The sequence below is a fragment of the Vombatus ursinus genome, unplaced genomic scaffold, assembly GCF_900497805.2.
Source record: "Vombatus ursinus unplaced genomic scaffold, bare-nosed wombat genome assembly UNPS02015024.1, whole genome shotgun sequence".
In the NCBI taxonomy this organism is placed as follows: Eukaryota; Metazoa; Chordata; class Mammalia; order Diprotodontia; family Vombatidae; genus Vombatus; species Vombatus ursinus.
The window spans coordinates 410,133-425,166 of NW_020954802.1; the positions used below are offsets into that span (position 1 = coordinate 410,133).

General features: G+C 51.2%; 1 protein-coding gene across 4 annotated transcripts in view; it reads left to right on the forward strand.

The window, feature by feature from the left end:
- Window positions 1-15,034, forward strand: part of PLXNB3 (plexin B3) — a 49,116-nt gene that overhangs the window by 9,856 nt on the left and 24,226 nt on the right. For 3 of the 4 annotated variants that reach the window (XM_027845783.1, XM_027845785.1, XM_027845786.1), the window contains 18 exons: window positions 5,343-5,516; window positions 5,600-5,700; window positions 7,088-7,226; window positions 7,371-7,527; window positions 7,651-7,759; window positions 7,982-8,096; window positions 8,323-8,448; window positions 8,542-8,658; window positions 8,800-8,893; window positions 9,066-9,235; window positions 9,903-10,054; window positions 11,394-11,499; window positions 12,508-12,638; window positions 13,029-13,205; window positions 13,455-13,668; window positions 13,781-14,020; window positions 14,449-14,610; window positions 14,842-14,993. In XM_027845783.1, coding sequence (XP_027701584.1) covers window positions 5,343-5,516; window positions 5,600-5,700; window positions 7,088-7,226; window positions 7,371-7,527; window positions 7,651-7,759; window positions 7,982-8,096; window positions 8,323-8,448; window positions 8,542-8,658; window positions 8,800-8,893; window positions 9,066-9,235; window positions 9,903-10,054; window positions 11,394-11,499; window positions 12,508-12,638; window positions 13,029-13,205; window positions 13,455-13,668; window positions 13,781-14,020; window positions 14,449-14,610; window positions 14,842-14,993 — 2,636 coding nt within the window. The remainder of the gene's footprint in view (window positions 1-5,342; window positions 5,517-5,599; window positions 5,701-7,087; window positions 7,227-7,370; window positions 7,528-7,650; window positions 7,760-7,981; window positions 8,097-8,322; window positions 8,449-8,541; window positions 8,659-8,799; window positions 8,894-9,065; window positions 9,236-9,902; window positions 10,055-11,393; window positions 11,500-12,507; window positions 12,639-13,028; window positions 13,206-13,454; window positions 13,669-13,780; window positions 14,021-14,448; window positions 14,611-14,841; window positions 14,994-15,034) is intronic. The other variant, XM_027845784.1, reaches the window with a different exon arrangement.

Here is a 15,034-nt window from a genome sequence, read left to right on the forward strand (position 1 = left end):
TGTAGCCTTCTGCAGACCTGTGTTGGGTCAGAACTGAAACATAGACACAAGGCTCTCACCCTTAATTCCTTGAGTTGAAGGGTATTTGACAGACGTTGGGGTTATCCTCTGAAGGACAAAGACAGCTTCCCAGGTATGTAGGAAGGAAATAAATATTCCTACTATGTGCCAATCACTGTATAAATATTATCTCATTTGATCCTTATAACAACCCTGGGAGGTGGGTACTATTATTATCCCCATTTTACATTTGAGGAAACTGAGGTAGATAGAAGTTAAATGACTCGCCCAGGGTCACACAGTTAGTAAGTGACTGAGGTCAGATTTGAACTCAGGTCTTCCTGACTCCAGGCCTAGCTCTCTATTTACTGTGCCACCTACCTGCCTTTGTAGGGATATAATTCAGCTCAACAGGCTATCACCATGCATTTATTAAGTGCTTACTAGATGCCAAGTACTTTGCTAAGCACCAAAGATACAAAGAAAGGCAAAACCATAACATAGTTTCTATTCAGAGTGAGAAGGAAGGCACTAACAATAGGGGAAACCGAGGAAAAATCTACCGTAGAAGGTAGTATTTGAGCTTAGCCTTGAAGGAAATGGGAGAAGCCAGAGGGCCTAGATGAAGGAGGAGAGAATTCCAGGTATGAGGGCCAGCCAGCAAAACTGTCCAGAGTCAAGAAATGGGGTGGACCGTGCAGACAACAGCAAAAAGGCCGGGTCTCTGGTACATCAAGGGGAGGATGCTATAAGAAGACTAGAAAGGTAGGAAGAGGCTGGGTTTTGAAAGGCCTTGAATGCCAAACAGATTTTATATTTGATATTGGAGCCAATGAAGTTGATTGAATTTGGGTTGGGGGTGGGGGTGACATGGTCAGACCTGGACTTCAGGAAGATCAGTTTGCCCACTGATTGGAAAATAGACTGGAGTGGGGAAAGACTGGAGGCAGGCAGACCCTTCCACCCCACCCTAGCAGCTATTACAGTAGTCCAGGCACCTGGACCAGAGTTGGGGCAGTGTCAGAGGAGAGAAGGAGGAGTATTAGACAGATGTTACAAAGGTGCAATCGACAGGACCTGATGATAGGTTGGCAATTGGAGGTTAGAAAAGGTAAGGGTTTGAAGATGACATCCAGGGTGGGAGCCTGGATGACTGAGAGAATGATGGTTCCCTCGACAGTAATAGAGATGTTGGGAAGAGGGGAGGGCTGGGAGTGGGGGAAGGGGAAGAGAAATGAGTTCTGTTTTGGACATTTTGATTTTGATATGTCTACAGGACATTCTGTTCAAGATGTCTGAAGGGCAGTTAGAGATGGGAGATTGGAGGTCAGCAGAGATCAGACCTGAGAATCATCAGCACAGAGATGGTCATTAAATCCATGGGAGCTGATGAGCTCAGCAAGTGAAGGGGTCTAGAGGCAGAAGAGAAGGGAGCCCAGGATGGAACCCTGAGGGACACCTATGGTTAGAGGGTGTGATCTGGAAGATCACAAAGAAGACAAAGAAGGACCAGTAGTGTCCAAGGCTGAGGTGACGATGAGGGTCAAGAAGAGGTCATTTGATTTGACAATGAAGAGATCATCGGTAACTTTTGAAAACGCAAGAAATCACTTTCGATTGAATAATGAGGTTAGAAGCCAGATACACAGAGGGCTTAGAAACAAGTAAGAAGAGAGGAAGTAGAGGCATGGATTGTAGACAGCTTTCTCAAGAAGTTTAGCCACAAAAGGAAAGAGAGATACGGGAAGATATCCAGGAGGGATAGTTGGATCGAGTGAAAGTTTTTTTTGAGAATAGAGGAGAGGTGGGTGTGTTTGTAGGTAGCAGGAAGAAACCAGTGGATCCAGAAAGAATGAAGATTAAGGGGCAGCTAGGTGGTGCAGTGGATAGAGCACTGGCCCTGGATTCAGGAGGACCTGAGTTCAAATGTGACCTCAGACACATAACACTTACTAGCTGTGTGACCCTGGGCAAGTCACTTAACCCCATTGCCTAACCAAAAGAAAACAAAAACAAAAAACCACACACACACACACCAAGAAAACATATTTTAGGGGCAGCTAGGTGACACAGTGGATAGAGCACCGGCCCTAAAGTCAGGAGGACCTGAGTTCAAATCTGGCCTCGGACCAAACACTTGACACTTACTAGCTGTGTGACCCTGGGCAAGTCACTTAACCCCAATTGCCAAAAAAAAAAAAGAGTGAAGATTAGAGAGAGTGGGGATGATACAGGGTCAATTTGCTAGAGAAGACAGGATGAAATAGGATCAAGAGTTCATATAGAGGGGTTCTCTTTGGCAAGGAGCTAAGTGAAGGAGATAATAGGGGAAGACCCTGAGTGCAGGAAGATGATAGGAGAAGGGAACAAAAAACCGATTCTCCACAAATGGCTTCAATTTTTTTAGGGAAAATTGAGGCAAAGTTCATGGCTGAGTCAGTGGAAGGAGGAAGAGCCATAGGAGACTTGAGGATGAATGGGGAGGTTTAGAAAATTTCTGTGGTGACTGGGATCGCCAATATATTAAGGATCTGAAAATGATTGTCTTGTAGAGAGGGCCCAGTTGAGATGATAGAACATAAATTTGTATGGGACCCAGGCAGGACATGACCCAAGACATGAATAGAGATCAAAGGCAGCAGTTGATGGAAATAATCCAAAACTGAGGCTTGGCAGAGCACGATCAGTGATAGGATAAGGAGTGATAGGCAAGGGATTTGAGTTTAGAGTTCAACTGGTTCACCAAGGGGTCAAGATAGGGAAGGGAAGAGAACGTAGACCACTGCAGTGGTGATGGCATGGGAAAAAAATTGAGGAATGAAAGGATTGGAGGTCAGGCTAAGGATGAAGACCAGGGTTTAGGGGGTCATAAGACATAAGACTCTCAACTAAGAGTCAGTAAACATTTATTAAGCACCTACTATGTGCCAGGCACTGTGCTAAGTCCTTAGGATACAAAGAAAGCCCTAAGACAGTCTGAGCCCTCAAGAAGCTTGCAATCTGATGAGGAAGACAGCACACAAAAAGATGCTGAAAAGGAAAGGGGGAAGCTGCCTGCCTGTTTGGGGGGTACAAAGGAGTTTCAGAATTCACGAGCATGGAAGTGGTACATTTGTGGGTGATGGCAAGAACAAGGGTATGGCCATCTATGTCTGTGTGTAGCTGAGATGGGGTGGAGGTCATGGGAAATGAATAGGTTGAGGAATTTGGAAGTTAGGGTGTTTGAGGGAGTCTTCTGTATATGTTGAAGTCCCCTAGTATGAGGGTAGGAGTTGGGAAGTAGAGAAAGGTTATAAGCCAAGCCCTGAACTCACTGAGGAAGGAAAGAGAGTGATCTGGGCATCCATAGACAACAGCTACCAGAATCTTGATTGGGTGGGAAATATGGATTGAGGGATGGTAAAAGGAGATGAGGTTACTGAGTGATGGTGGTTAAGGGAGAACCTGGAGCTGGTATTGGGGAATACAGAATATTATAACTCCCATTTGACCAATGAGGGGGGAAAGGGGCAGTGTGAGTAAATGTTCAACCAGTGCTGGAAGGAGTTGCTAGGAAAACTATATCATGAGGAGGGAGCCAGTATTCAGTGAGAACCAGAAGACAGAGGGAGTAGAAAAGGAAAAGGTTTTAAGAGGAAGGCAATGTTATGTTAATGATGGAGCAGGTATTCCAGAGAGCACAGGGTAAGATAGATTTGGAGTGAGACAGTGAGTGGGAGTGGGGTAGGGTGCTGGTTAGGGTTGAGGGAGATGAAAGCAAAGGAACAGGAAATGGCAACTAGGTGGTGAAGTGCATAGAATACTAGACTCGAGTTAGGAAGACCAGGATTCAAATCCTTCCTCAAACACTTTACAATGTGACCCTGAGCGAGTCACTTAACCTCAGTTTCCACATCTGCAAAATGGAGATAAAAATAGCATTTATTTCACTGCCTTGATTTGAGGATCAAATGAGATAATATATATAAAGTACCTTACAAACCTTAAAGCAAAAAGAAATGCTACCGATTGTTTTTAAATGGAGATGAGGAATAAGGTTTGTACAACAACTGGGGATTCAGAGTCACTGGAATGAAGAGAGTGTGATAGGGTGAGAGTATGCCAACCCTTGAAGAATGAGTTCAGGCAACGTATCCTTAAGTGGTACACTCTGCTACCAGCCAGATATACAAAGGAATCTCTCCCTGCCCTCATGTTCTCCTGACTATGGCTGGGGAAGAAGAGATGTAACATATACATGAGTAAGTAAATATGAAGACATTTCAGGAAGAACATAGCATAACTACGACCTGGGCAATCAGGAAAGGCCTTCTTAATGAGTTGGCCCCGAGTGGTTTTTTAATGTATGTCTTTTGTTTTGATATCATCACTTTCCTTTCCAAATATATCCCTCCCTTCTCCCCTCCAGCGAACCATTCCATGTAACAATGATTTCAAAAGAAAGAATAAAGAACAGTTCTGTAAAACTAACCAGGGGCAGCTAGGTGGTACAGTGGATAGAGCACCAGCCTTGGAGTCAGGAGGGCCTGAGTTCAAATTCGGCCTCAGACACTTGATACTTACTAGCTATGTGACCCTGGGCAAGTCACTTAACCCCGATTGCCTCACAAAAAACAAAAAACAAAAAACAAAAACAAAAAAACAACCGAAACGTTGGCCAAGTCTGATACCATATGCAATGATCCGCACCTATATCCCCCCACCTCTTCAACGAAAGCAGGGAGGTGCATGCTCTCATCTCTTCTCCAGGCCAAGCTTGACCATTGGAATGACAAAACATTTTTTTTTTTTTGGTTCTTTCCATTTGCATCACTGTAGTATATTGTTTTCCTGGTTCTGCTTTTTTCATTGTGCACCACTTCTTACAAGTCTTCCTCTGTTTCTCTATATCTTTTGTATGAATTATTTCTTACGGTGCCATAATATCCCATTACATTCATATGTGCGACGATCAATTTAGCCTTTTACCACTCATTGACCATCGACTTTGTTTCCACTTTTTTGCTACCACCAAAAATGCTGTTTGGAAGATTTTGCCTTCCCTGATTTGATACACTCAGCGGGATGCCCACCGCTGCTGCCACCATTGTCATTGTTGTTGCTGTCAGCCATGACAGATAGCCACCACCATTCTTCCCCCATCATCCCTTGTATTTCTGTGACACTTTTATAGGCAACTCTAGTCCTTGAAGTAATGGAGAGAGCCCCAGGGCCCAGAGCATCCCCAAACTCTTTCTCCCAGGATGCAGCTGGTTGTTGTCCCTCGGTACAGAAAGGGCATTTGGAGCTGTGAAGAGTGACAGCAGGGTTCCACTTCATGTTCCATTTTGTTCTCCCCGCAGATATCCCCTTCCTTACTTACGGCTGTCGGGTCTTGTCTCCCCAAGGTGTTCCTGAATGGCTCAACAGGGCAGCTGTATAGCTCCCTCCCCGTGGGCCCCGCAGGTACTGCCGTGAGCCCTGACTTGCTCCTGGACAGGAACGGGAGCCATCTCTACGTCATGACGACTTCTCAAGTGAGGCAGGGTGGGGAGATGATGACGAGGGCATTGGGGCCTCTCTGTCCCCCTCTCACTTAGCTGAGACTCCTCTTCCACAGGTGAACAAGGTGCCCATCTCCTCCTGCCAACATTTTACTGACTGTCCCAGCTGTCTCCAAGCCCAGGACCCCTTCTGTGGCTGGTGTGTCCTTCAGGGCAGGTGAGTGTTGGGATAGAGGGATCAGAGCAGCACCCTCTAATGAAGAGCTGGGGACCAGTGGTCCTGGTGATACCAGGAAGCCTGAGCTTCCTAACCAAGCAGGCTGCTGCAGCTTACATATATAGTACACAGCATAGGCTTACGTTTGGCCTTTTGAATATAGGCCCCATAAAGGGCCTGTGTTGATATAGGCCGGCCCTAACCACACCGGAGGAAGGTGGAGCTCATTGGTTATGGAGGCCCTCTACAAACACACATGATCTCTCTTGGTTGGCTTCTCATTTTCTTCTCCCCAAACAGCTCCTCCTTCTGACTTGCCTATTTATGTGAGAAACACCATCATCTCCTAGGCTCAGGCTCGACTCCTGGGTCCTCCTCTCCACTCTGACCAGGCCTTCATCACCTCCCACCTAGACTAGAGGTCTCTCTCTCCCTGCCTCCAGCCTCTCCCCACTCCAACCTAGCCTTCACAGCAGCTAACATAATCTTTCTCAAGCTCAGGTCTGGCTATGCCAAGCCCCTACTCAAAACATTGCTGCCAGCCCCACCCCCTTTCACACCAGGGCCTGTGAACCAAGGGACCAGATGCCCTCATCCTTCCCCAGGGGCCCAGGCCTCTCATCTAGGGTAGGAGGAAGAAGCTCTAACAGAAATGATTGAGGCTGAATCCTACCCCCATGCCTAGGTACCGTGCCTACAGGGTAAAAGATCAAATTCCTCCCCTAGCCCTCCAGGCTGGCCCAAGCTGCCTTTCCAACCTTCTTTCAGTCTGTTCCCTTTCTGTACTCTAGCCATGGTGGTTCGCCACCTTGGCACACTCTGTCCGCTTTGCCTGTCCCAAGGGTACCCATCTTTGGCTGCTGCCACCACCTCCTCCAGAGAGCCCTCCCTGCCCACTGAAGTTCCCAGCAGCTTTCTCTCTCAGTCTCTACAGACCTCCCTGTCCCAGCCGCCGCCTGGGATCCCTGGCAAATATGGTCTCCTGGGGCTACTGAGGCCTGACTCCTTAGCTAGACCTAGGGCCTGAGTCTCTTTTCTGCCCAATAAACTCTGCCCAGAGTAAGGCAGGCCAGGAAGAGCTGTCCATATAGTGTGAGGGCCCAGAGAAGCCTCTTGTAAGACATAGGAAAGTACATATGGGAGAGGTGGTGGGGAATCCATATTTGCATAAGGCCTGCACCTACAAAATTCTCATTTCTTCTTCCTATTGGCTAAAACTGAGGTCAGGAGGAGTGGACAGTGCCTAGCTGGGGGTAGGTAGAGAAGGGAAGGCCTGGGACATAGTAGAGGGTGTATGCCCAGGTTCCTGGAATGGATGTGCTCTGCCCTATCTCTCCCCTCTCCCTACCTGTCATGGCACCCCCTCCCACCCTGTGCATGCCTGCAGGTGTGTGAGGAAGGAGGAATGTACAGGATTTGAGCAGAAACATCAGTGGCTGTGGAGTTATGGACCCCCTGAGGGAAGCCACTGCTTGGCTATCCAAAGCCTGGTGCCCAGCCAGCAGCCTCGCCAGGAGCAGGGCCAGGTAAGCTGGGGCAGGCAGGGCTCCCAAGTGACCCAGGTCAATCTGGGCTAGGTTATGGGCTAGGGGGACAAATCTCAGCATTGGATTCTCTTAGTGTCTCTCCCACTTCCCGGTTTTCTCTCCTCCCTGCCCTCTGCTCCTCAGGTCACCATGGTGGTGCCCCAGCTCCCAGCCTTGGTGCCAGACAAGTATTTCCATTGTGCCTTTGACAACTATGAGACGCTGGCCTACGTGGAAGGAACTCAGGTAGTCTGTGAATCACCCCCACAGGACCAATTGCCACCCAATACTGAGGGCACAGGTAAGAGAGAGATGGTACCCCAGGAGACAGAGGGGATGTGGGGGGACAGCAAGAGAGGAGGACAGGGGGTGGGAGAGCAGACTGTCCCCCCAACCCTACCCCTAACCATGTTCCCTTCCGCAGATCATGTCACAGTGCCATTGGCCCTGATGTTTGAGGATGTATCCGTAGCTGTCACCAATTTCTCCTTCTATGACTGTAAGGCTACTGGGGCCTTGGATGTAGCTGCTCCGTGAGTCCTAGGCCCTCATTCTGCCCCTTCCTGGCTATCATCCCCACTGTGGCCACCCTTATAGCCCAGCCTCACCTCCTTTCACATCAGGACATGCTATCTCTTGGGGAAACACAGGGCCAGACACTCCCACCCACCTCCGGGGGTTCAGCCTTCTCACCTCAGGTAGTGGAAGGACCCCTGTCGAGAGTGGTTGGGGCTGAATCCCACCCCTGTGCCCAGGTGCAGTGCATGCGTGAGAAGCCCCTGGCGATGTCACTGGTGCCCCCAAAGTGCCTTCTGTGTGTATGGGGATGGGTGCCCAGATGGGGAGAAGACCGTCTACCATGCCCAGGAAGTAAGTTTCTCAAGAGAGCTTTGATCTTCCCCATCTCCTTGGCTCTCTCTCATTGAATTTCTGCCTGAGGGTGCAGCTGACATGTCTGCCGATCCCCCCACTTCTATAGACACTTGTCCTACCTATCTGCTCCAGCCTTCCCTTGCCTTCCTCCCTTCCCGACCCTTTACCCCTCCAGCAAAGCTGAAAGAGCTTTTCCCACCACTGAGGTTGCCTGTTTCCACAGGCAGACGTCCTGATGAAGGGCCCTGATTTCTGCCCCCATGTGGAAGGTCTGGGCACATCCCACCTTGTTCCTGTGGGCTGGGAGACCAGGCTTGCCTTGAGGGTTCGGAATCTACATCATTACCAGGTATGGGGGTGGGGTGGAGGGGGGACAGATGGAGAAGAAAGGGAGGGAGGGAAGAGCGTGACAAAACCCACAGAGTTGCCTCCTCTTGCCTAGAGCAAGGCAGCCTCCTATCACTGCTGGTTGGAGCTGCCAGGAGCCCTTCTGGGGCTACAGGCCTCCCTGGAAGAGGGAGACGGTGATACACAACTCATCTGGTGCCAAGCTCAGCAGGTATGACCCTCTCTGTCTTCCCTCCCATCTTCCTATCCCTGAAACTTTCCAGTGTCTTCTTCCGGGGACCCATTCCTAGCCTCCCCCCACTTGCAATCCTCTTTCACCCTCAATCCCCCCTCACAACGGTTACCCCTACAGTTCAGACCCTCTCCTCCCCGGAAGGAGCTCCGAGTGCCCATCTATGTTACCAGGGGCAACACTCACAGAGTGGACAATGCTGCCGACATATATGGTGAGTGGCTAGGGCCCCAGGGAAAGAGGGCCCCAGAGCCAAGGGCCAGCCCTGGGGAGCCTTGCTCCCTTGGGGCTGGAGGCAGTTACTGGGGGCTAGAGGTGAAAGGGGTACCCATGGAGAAGGGGCTTAGTTCAGAGACCTTAAGCATCGTCCCCCTTCCCACCTCCAGTGACCCTATACGACTGCACTGTGGGCCATGAGGACTGCAGTCACTGCCAGGCAGCTGCCAGGAATCTGAGCTGTGTGTGGTGTGGCCAGGGCAGGCCTGCCTGTAACTATAGGCCCCTGTGCCCACCAGAAGCCGTGGAGTCACTCTGTCCTTTGCCCAGCATCCACTTGGTGAGGCAACGTCAACTAACCCCCAAAGCTGATCCCAGTTCAAAACCCCAAACCCAGCCCCAACCAATAACCCTCCCTCAACTCAGGCCCTAATCCTAACTCTGCCCACCCCCCTCCAGGAAGAGCTGTGCCCTTTCTGCCCCACCCCATAAGCAACTCAGCAAGCTAGCAGAGGGTAAAGATCCCTAAGGTCCAAGTGCTTGGCCCCCTGCCACTTGAAACCCCCAACCTGCCTGAACAGTGCAGTGAGAAGGGCTGGCTCTGGGCTCAGAGGCCCTGGCTTTGCACCCCAACTCTGCCAGCTATGAGACCTGGGCAAGCTGCTTATCCCCTCTGGGCCTGAGGTCACTCCTCTGTGAACAGAAGAGTTGTCTCTCAAATCCTGTGACTTCAGGGGCAGCTAGGTGGCACTACAGTGGATAGAGCAAGGGCCCAAGAGTCAGGAGGACCTGAGTTCTAATCCGACCTCACAGCAAACACTGGACACCTACTAGCTGTGTGACTCTGGGCAAGTCACTTAACCTCAATTGCATTGAAAAAAAAATTTTTTAAAAAATCCTGACTTCTAACCCCAGCTCAGGCCAAGGCTGGTGAATTCTGGACTTTGACCCAGCCATTGTGCCCCCAAGTTTCTTGGGCTTGACTTGTCTTCATCTGCTCCTCGCAGATCAAGCCTCTGACAGGCCCCCCTGAGGGGGGTGTGGTCCTCACCATCCTGGGCTCTAACCTGGGCAGTCGCTTGGAGGATGTGACGGATGCTGTGAGCGTTGCAGGGCAGCCTTGTCGCCTGGACCCAACCCTCTACCGCATCTCCACCCAGTGAGGGGGCTATTGATGAGGGGTGCTTGGGACAGAGTGGAAATAGAAGTCAAGGGGAGGAGGGATGGAGAGCTGGGAAGGGAGATGCCACCCACAGAGAGAAGGAGCAATGGTCAGTCAACAAGCATAAATTAAGTGCCTACTATGTGTCAGGCACCCTGCAAAGGGCTGGGGATAGGCAAGAGAAAGAGAGGCAAAAGGCCAAAGGTAGGCCCTGCCTTCAAGGAGTTTATAGCCTGACAGGAGAGACAACATGCAAACCACTGTGGAGAAATGATAAACTGGCTAGAACCACAATGGGAAGGCCCCTGAGTTCAGGAGGCCCAGAAAAGGGTTCTAGGAGAAGGCGGGACTTGGAGGAAGCCAGGAGGTGGAGATGGGGGAGAGAAGTCCAAGGGTGGGGGCCAGCCAGTGGCCATCCCTGGAGCAAGGAGAGGGAGCAGGAGGGTGCTCTGGATCCAGATGATGGGGGGGAAGGAAGGGTTGGTAAGATGTAAGAAAGCTGGAAAGGTAGGATGGGGCCAGATCATAGAGGATTTGAAATGCCAAACAGACTGGGCAGAGCAAGACTGCTGGAAGGAAAGCTTTCCTAGAGGAGGGATGATGTCCTATTCATCTGTATAGCCAGCCCGTAGAGCACAGTAGGTATTCATGGAATGTTTGTTGAATGACTGAGAGAGAATTGGAGAGCCAGGTAGAGAGTTGACACAGGAAAAGAGAAAGAAAGAGGAAAAAATGGATAAACAGAGAGAGTGAAGTAAAGTAAAACAGAAAAGAGAGACAGACAGATGGGGGGGAGACAAAGAAAAAGAGTGACGAGACAAGGAGAAAGACAGAAGCAGAGAAGGGAGGGAGAGAGAGAGAGAGAGAGAGAGAGAGAGAGGGAAAGAGAGAGGGAAAGAGAGACAGAGAAAGAGAGAGGAAAAGAGAGACAGAGAAAGAGAGAGGGAAAGAGAGACAGAGAAAAAGAGAGGGAAAGAGAGAGACAGAGAGAGAGAGAGACAGAGAGAGAGAGACAGAGTGAGAGAGAGAAAGAGAGAAAGCACATGACACAGTGGAAGCACAATGACCTTGGGGTCAGACCATGAGAAGGGAGCAGGGCAGTAGTGATAGATATGTGTGTGTGTTTGTGTTTCTTTGGAACACAACATCCATCTGTCAATCTGCATCTGATTGTGGGTGAAGATGCCTTGCTCTCACTTGGCCCTGGGTTGGGGGGGGGGGACTGTGCTCCCCTCTCCCTGCTCCGCTAACCTCGGTGCTGGCTTAGACATTTTTGGGAGAGGGAGCTGATCCTCTCCCAGGTCATTCCAGCAGCCTCCCCGCTCCCCCCCTCCAGGATAGTATGTGTAACATCACCTGCCCCTAAGGATACCACAGGCCCCATCAAAGTTACCATCAAGAACCGTCCACCTAGCCAGTCTGCCCAGCTCTTCACCTACCAGGTCAGTCCCTAGATCTACCCTCCATCCCCATATTCCCTCAGCTTCCCAAGTTTTCTTCCTCTACCTTCCCCTCAACTCTACACAGACAGTGATGTCTGTAGGATGGGGGTAGGGCGCTTCTACTATGTGCCAGGCACAGTGCTAAGCACTTTACAAATACTATCCTGTTTGATGGGTTAGAAAGGAGAGAGACTGGCATTGGGGAGGTCCATCCAACAGTGAGGTCATGTGTGAAATGATATGGGCCTGTACTCAAGTGGTGAGCCTTCAAGTGGAAAAGAGAAACAGGATTTGGCCACCAACTGGATGGTGGTAAGCATTGAGGGGCAATGACGAAATGCTGGAGTCTAGGGTGGCTCCAAGGTGTAGGTTAGGGCTGCTGCCTTTGAGAGAGACAGAGAAGACAAAATGAAGAGCTGTGTTGTTCGGTGGAAAGGCTGGGATGGGGTTTTGGCCCTTGGTACCATTTTGATAACCAATGGAGGGTAGATTTAAGAGCAATCAATCAATCAGTTGATCAAAAAGCCTTTGTTAAGTGCCTCCTGTGTGCCAGAGGCCTGGATGGAAGGAAAAACTTCATGAGTTTCACAGTGTGGAAGGCACTGCCTCAGAAGTAGCAAGTGTCTTCTCCCTGGAGTGGTGGGCTTGGGGCTAAGGCTGGCTGCCCATTGGTCAGGAGTGTTATAGGGGAGATTTGTGTTTAGATACTAGTTGGATTCCATCCCTTCCAGCTCCGACAGTCTGTGATTCTGGGGATTAGAGTACTGCCTTATACACAGTAGGTGCTTAGACTCTTGGGGAATAAATGGAATGAGTGAATGGAAGTCAGATTACCAGGAGACAAGGAAAGAGTGAAAGAAGGCAATGTAAGCAGTGCGTGGAGAAGATCGATGGTGGAAGGGAGGAGGGAGATGGGAGGGCACTTCCACATTGTCACCCTTCTCTGGCCTCTCTCAAAGGGCTTGAAGGACCCTGAGACCCTCTTCCCTTTGGTTCTTTGTCCTCTAGGACCCTGTCCTGAGTGCTCTGAGTCCCTGGCAGGGCCCTAAGGCAGGAGGCACTCTCCTCACCATTTTCGGGCAACACTTTCTGACAGAGAGTAACGTCAGAGCCTTCCTGGGAGATGAGCCTTGCCTTATGTGAGTGGCCTGGACATCTAGGTCTACCTTCCAGGAGATGAGAGAGTCTGGGCCCTGGATCTGGTTTCTAGTCCTAGATTCTGCCACTCACTCACTCTGCTAGGCCAATCCTTTGACTTTTTTTTCTTCGTGCCTCAGTTTCCCCATCTGTAAAATCAATGGGTTTAACTAAAGACCTTCTAAATCTGAATGGGATCCTCTCTGAATCAACCTGCCCCTCTGCCAGTCCTTCTAGTCAGTGTTCTTCATGGGGTCCAGCCTAGTGCTCTGCCCCTAGGGAGGTTGTGGATTGGGGGTGGGGCTAGAGTCCAGGAAGGGGGCGGGGAGGGAAGAGGAGAAAACAAGATCTTTCAGGCAACAAGTCACAAAGAACTCACACTCTCCATGCAGCCAGGGGCCTGTATGCCCTGAAGCCATTGTATGCCTGACTGGGCCCCGGGCCACCCCTGGGGAGGCGGATCTCCGCGTGGTCTTCGACTTGGCCCAGAGGACGCTGGCCAAAGGCCACTTCTCCTACAAACCCGACCCCCAGCTCCTGTCGGCTGAGCCCAGCGTCAGCTTCAGGGGGTGAGGATGAGGGCTACGGGACAGCCCCAATCAGGGCCACTTTGGACTAACAGAGCTGGGTTTCTGCCTTCCCTGTGGAGTGAGGGGTCCCAGCCTGAGTGGGGAAAAAATGGGAGCGATGGCTGAGGCAGAAGGGATGTGTCACCAGGCGGGGTAGGGGAGTGCTGTAGGGGAGGATGGGGTGTGGAGGGGGTGAGAATGAGGCTCTGGACTCACTGCTCCCTCTGACAGTCGACCCTCCTGGGACAGGGGGGGACGAGTGATCCGGGTGATGGGGACCCATCTGGATGTGGTTCAGAGGCCCCAGTTGTCAGTGTGGCTGGAAGAGGCCCCAGCTGGGCCCCAACAGCTAGAGCCAAAGCAGCTGGCTGAGCATCACTGTGAAGATGGGGGCCGTCCCCAGGCTGCCCAGGGCACTATGGCCTCCCAGACCTGTACCTTGCTGGAGGCGGGGCTTCTGGAGGTGAGTCCCCCAACCTGCCACCACCAGTACCAAGCCTCCTCCTGCCCACATCTTCTCCCCCTGCTCCACGTCCCCTTATGCTGGAGCCTCGGATGTCTTTTCTCCCCCAAAGTGCTCCACTGTCTGTTCAGCCAACTCCTCTGGCTTGCTCCTGTGTCCAAGTCCTGCAGTCCCTGGGGTTGCCCGCCTAAGACGGATGTTCTTCGCCCTGGACAATGTCCTAGTGGATTTCATCAATGCAAGTGGCGGAAAAGACTTCCTATACCAGCCCAACCCTCGCCTCCATCCACTGAGCCGAGACAGGCCTGCCCATCCTTACCGCCTGAAGCCTGGCAATGTTCTGGATGTGGAGGTGAGCCAACATGGCAGGCAGTGCCTGGAGGGAGGTGGGGAGTCTCAGAGAGTCTAGGCTCCAGGCAGGACAGGAAGAAGTACTATGATTCACACTCAGCCCTCAACCTGGCCCCCAGGGGTGGGAGGGAGAGGCCTGGCTCTTAGGTGAGGATTGGGGCAAGGAGGGCATGGGAAGAAGGGTTCAAGAGACCCTTGGCATCCTTGGCCTCACTCCTTGAAGCTGACCCTGAGCCCAGCCCACCAGGGCTTGAGGTCAGATTTTAGGGGAAGCAGGGAAGGTGGCCAGCATCCTTAGGACTCAGCCAAACCCAGTGAATGATGGCCTCCCAACTGGGAAGATGGACATAGGACCCTAAAGAGCAGAAGGGAGAACGGAGTGGGATTCAAAATGGGTTTCACCACTTCTTCTCCCTTCCCCGTCCTTAGGGCGAGGGGCTAAACTTGGGAATCAGCAAGGAGGAGGTCCAAGTGCAAATTGGAAAAGGCGAGTGTGTGGTGAAGACATTGACGCTTACTCACTTGTACTGCGAACCCCCCATGTGGGCCCCTCAGCCCCTCAATAGCTCCAGTGCCCTGCCTGAATTCATAGTAAGTCCTTAACCTTCTTCTCCCTCCTCAATCCCAAATCTTGAAGAGAGAACAGAGGGTTTGGTTTCCATAGCAAATAGTATATTGGGAGGGGGATGGGATTAATAAGGGAGGACAGGGAGTTTCTGGTCACATTAACAACCATCCCCATAAGGAAGGGAAGTGGACCCCAAAGGAGGGGGAAAACCGATAAACAGCCCCCAAATACCTGGTCCCATTCCTTGTCTTCAGGTGCAGATGGGTAACCTTCGGCTGAACCTAGGCCCAGTGAAATATGAGGTGGAGACTGCCCTGCCCAGCTTCCCGACAGAGGCCCAGATTGGGCTGGGGGTGGGAGTCGCTGTGCTCATCTCCATGGTCCTCCTCCTCATCCTCATGTACAGGTGATCTCTCATCCTTCTAGCTCATCTCGTTGGCACCCTTC